The sequence below is a fragment of the Seriola lalandi genome, unplaced genomic scaffold (assembly GCF_002814215.2).
Source record: "Seriola lalandi dorsalis isolate HSWRI2012SDOR001 ecotype SW California unplaced genomic scaffold, Sedor1 jcf7180002054666, whole genome shotgun sequence".
NCBI classification, from domain to species: Eukaryota; Metazoa; Chordata; class Actinopteri; order Carangiformes; family Carangidae; genus Seriola; species Seriola lalandi.
The window spans coordinates 264,391-267,929 of NW_019525219.1; the positions used below are offsets into that span (position 1 = coordinate 264,391).

General features: G+C 44.6%; 1 protein-coding gene across 1 annotated transcript in view; it reads right to left on the bottom strand.

Annotated features, from left to right (window-relative positions):
- Positions 1-3,539, bottom strand: part of pitpnb (phosphatidylinositol transfer protein, beta) — an 18,106-nt gene that overhangs the window by 4,125 nt on the left and 10,442 nt on the right. Inside the window, exons 8-11 of the mRNA XM_023421207.2 lie at positions 1,262-1,339; positions 1,039-1,143; positions 453-575; positions 103-189 (exon numbers count right to left, since the gene is read on the bottom strand). Of these exons, the coding sequence (XP_023276975.1) occupies positions 142-189; positions 453-575; positions 1,039-1,143; positions 1,262-1,339 (354 nt within the window). The 3' untranslated portion in view covers positions 103-141. The remainder of the gene's footprint in view (positions 1-102; positions 190-452; positions 576-1,038; positions 1,144-1,261; positions 1,340-3,539) is intronic.

Genomic DNA, 3,539 nt, shown 5'->3' on the forward strand with positions numbered 1-3,539 from the left:
TGGGTGGGGGGTGGGGGTGGGGGGATGAGGAGTTTATGAAAGGCGTGACGTGGCGGAGGATGAGCCATGCAGCTGCACCACTGCTCCTCTGTAGAGACTTACTCAGCCTGCCTCTAGTGTTTGACCTACAGTGACGGGCCTCTACTCGTCTGTTGCAGAGGTCCCTCGCACATCTCCCTTCTGACGCATCTGATGTGAAATTCAGGAGTAAAAAAGGGTTAATTCAAGTAGATTTAAATGTGTTGCGTCGGCTCCGGCCGTCTGCTCTGAGCAAAACACGATCATCTGTACGATTAGAATTCATCGTTCACAACAGAAATCATGTGGAATTACAATTAGAATATTTCTACTGCATTCTTTTATTTCTGCCTCGAACTCAAGCCACAGTAGAGTCCAGCTGAAGTTTGTGTGTGTGTGTGTGTGTGTGTGTGTGTGTTTAAGGAGTTAATTACCTCCTCGAGCTCTTTCTGAGTCTCCTCCTCCATCCGCCTGATGTCCTCCATGGTCAGACCAACCCATTTGTCGATCCAGCAGAACAGCTGGCGGTGGAAGTTGGTGAAAATACGCTTTTCTTGCTGCGGAGCGAAGGAAAAGAATTTAAATCTAAGTTAAAAAAGGATTAAAGATCAGAAACATGCAGGACTGAAGCAGGGGACTCGTTTCCATCTTCAGTCCATCTACCACTTCCATATTTAACAAGCAGGAGGTGTGAACTATTTTTACATAATTACAGCTGATGCACTTTTGCTTTGCTCTTGCCCTTCATTATCTCTTCTTCAACCTCAACTGTGCTTTAATTCTCTCTCTCTCTCCTACAGGTGCAGGAATTTTCGGTAAATAACACTGACATGCTTCTGAAAGCTTTGTCTCCCTCTGCTGTGCAAAACAGAAACAACATCCGTCACCGAAAATCACGGCAAAGCATAAACAAGCTCAAAATTCATGTTAGACATGTTGGAAGTTAACAGACTTAATAAGTTATGATTTTCTTTTAAAAACTACGATTAAAACATGAAGAATAAGAAGACACTGCATTACCCTGTGGATGAAGTTTTCCACTTTGGTCTGCAGACCCCACCATCTGAACTTGACGGTGACCAGTTTGTACGCACACATGTAAGGACAGTCTGTCTTCAGCTCGTTCTTTGAGGGAGGGAAAAACACAAGAGTGAAGAGCACAGGTCAGTCAAAGGTTCCAGGAGGACGGAGCGTGAACATCAGGATGTTCTCAACATCTGCTTTCTGTTCCTGTGTCAGGTACCTTCCATTCAGGGCCCAGAGGTCCTCTGTCCGTCTTGGCAGAGTGGAAAAGAGCGGGGTCTTCTTCTGGCTTATAGTCCTGAAAGAGACCGACGAGACATCAGCACCCGGCAGGAAACAAACCTGTACCTGAGCCCCACCTGTCGCCCACAGCTGCTGCAGGAGGAAACTGCTGTTGCCGTTTTGTCGACAGCAGGAAATGTGCTCAGAACTAATTCACAAGAGTCGAGTACAGACATAAAACAAAGAGTCACATCAGAGATTTTAAAGAGAAGAAAAGCCGGCTGTTTATCATCTGGATGTTTGGAACATGTAAGAAGGAAATGACCAGAGAGTTTTCCTCTGAGATCTTGTGTTTTGTTTCTGTTTCTGCAGCATTGAGAGCATCGCACCAACTTGTTGAATGCTTTTCCTTCCTCATAAAACATTTACAAAGCTGATTTTTTGAATCTTAAATCACACAATGTTTCCATCCACGGTTGCTGCCTTACTGTCTTCTTCTTCTTCACTGAACCTTTTTTGTGTGTTACAGGACGAGTTCACTATTTTTCAAAACAATACTCAGTCATCATATTTACACAGAAACAGATTTTGCTCGCTGCACTTGCTCCTCCTCGTCATTCTGGACGTTAAGTGATTCCTATGTAACGTTAAGTGACAGGAGGCGAAACACACAGTGATTTTAAAGTTGATCCGAGGTTAAAATGAAGCTTCAGCATCTGATTTCCAGTGTTCAGTACAGAATTCCCTCTTTGTGTTTCCTCAGTGTTTCCGTGCTGAGCTGTTGGGGACAGACCGTCACACACAGAGGGAGTCGCGTTGTTGCCTCATATTCACTATTTTACACAGAACAAGGTTTGTAGATGATGAATGAAGCACATGAGGAAAGGATCTCTTAATCTCCAGCAACAGAAACCTGTTGCAATATTCATATTGGCACCTGACTGTTTTTTTTTAATCTGTGAGACTTCCCTTTAAGGCCTGAGAAAATCCTGATAAACTCATTGGATCATAAGAAAAATAGTTTTGACATGGCATAGTGTAATTTCATTAAGGCACTGAACTCCTCCACATTCTCCACAACAAGTTGAGACCCGTCAGTGCTGACTCGCTCATACTGAAGCTGTGCAGTCAAGAGTGTTCACACCCCCGCTCTCAAACACTGAAGAATCAGCAACCGCAACACTGCCTTTACACTGCAACCCCCCCCCCCCAACCCCAACCCCCAAATCCCCGTCCCCTGAGCTCAAGGCTCACTGTGCTGTTTTAATCTATCAGGTCTGTGGGGAAACAGTGGCGAAGACCTGGAGCAGATGGACTCTCAGATTAAGCCTCGGCCTCAACACTGATCCACTTAAGTCATTATTGTGGAGGAGCCAGTGTAAGAAACGCTGTGACCCACCTGGATGAAAATGGCTTAAAGCCTCCTTTTAGATTTTAAACCGTGGGCAACACGACGGTTCAGGTTTTTCCTAAGTGGTTTTAAACGGCAGCGGTGAGTTTTATCTATTTGTGCTATTTAACACAAAATGAGAATTTTACTTCCAACGCTCGCTCTCCTCATCAAAACCTGGCGACATAAATCAAATGTTGCCAAAGCAACTGAATTCTCAGGTTAATGCCACAGTGTTGAACCGCTCAGCAAAGACACATAATAATAATAATAATGATAATAATAATAATAATAATAATAATGTCATGTAACAGATAAATGAAAAGGTGCGTCTCCTGCAGACCAGCTGCTGGGAGCAGTGGGGGGGGGGGGGGGGGGGGGGGGGGGGGGGGGGGGGGTTTAATGTGATTCAGGTACATTTTGAGACTCACAGTTGGAGCTGAAGGAACACTTTCTGCGATGCGTCTGCACTGCATTAGAGTCACTCACTGATTGTTAATGTTGATGGATGATCAGCTAATGACATCATCCACTCAGGCCTTAATGGTCTGATTTGCAGTCCAGGGAGAGAGCGGTCTGCGTAAGCAGAGATGAAATACTTTTATTTATTTGGCCTGCAGACGCAACAAACAGTCACACACCGAATCAGCCGGGAAAGCAGCGATTACATGCTGTTAATCAGCCAATCAATGATCATATCGACCGTCAGCAGCTGAGGATATGATCACTGACTCCTGATACTCCTGCTGATTTAAAACTGTGCAAAATGTAAAAGCCTCTGACTCAATATAAAACATGTTGTCATGACCTTCATGCATCTAGGACGTGAATAGTTGTCAAATTAGGATTTTTATTCAGTCCATACAGAACACCCCCCCCCCCCCCC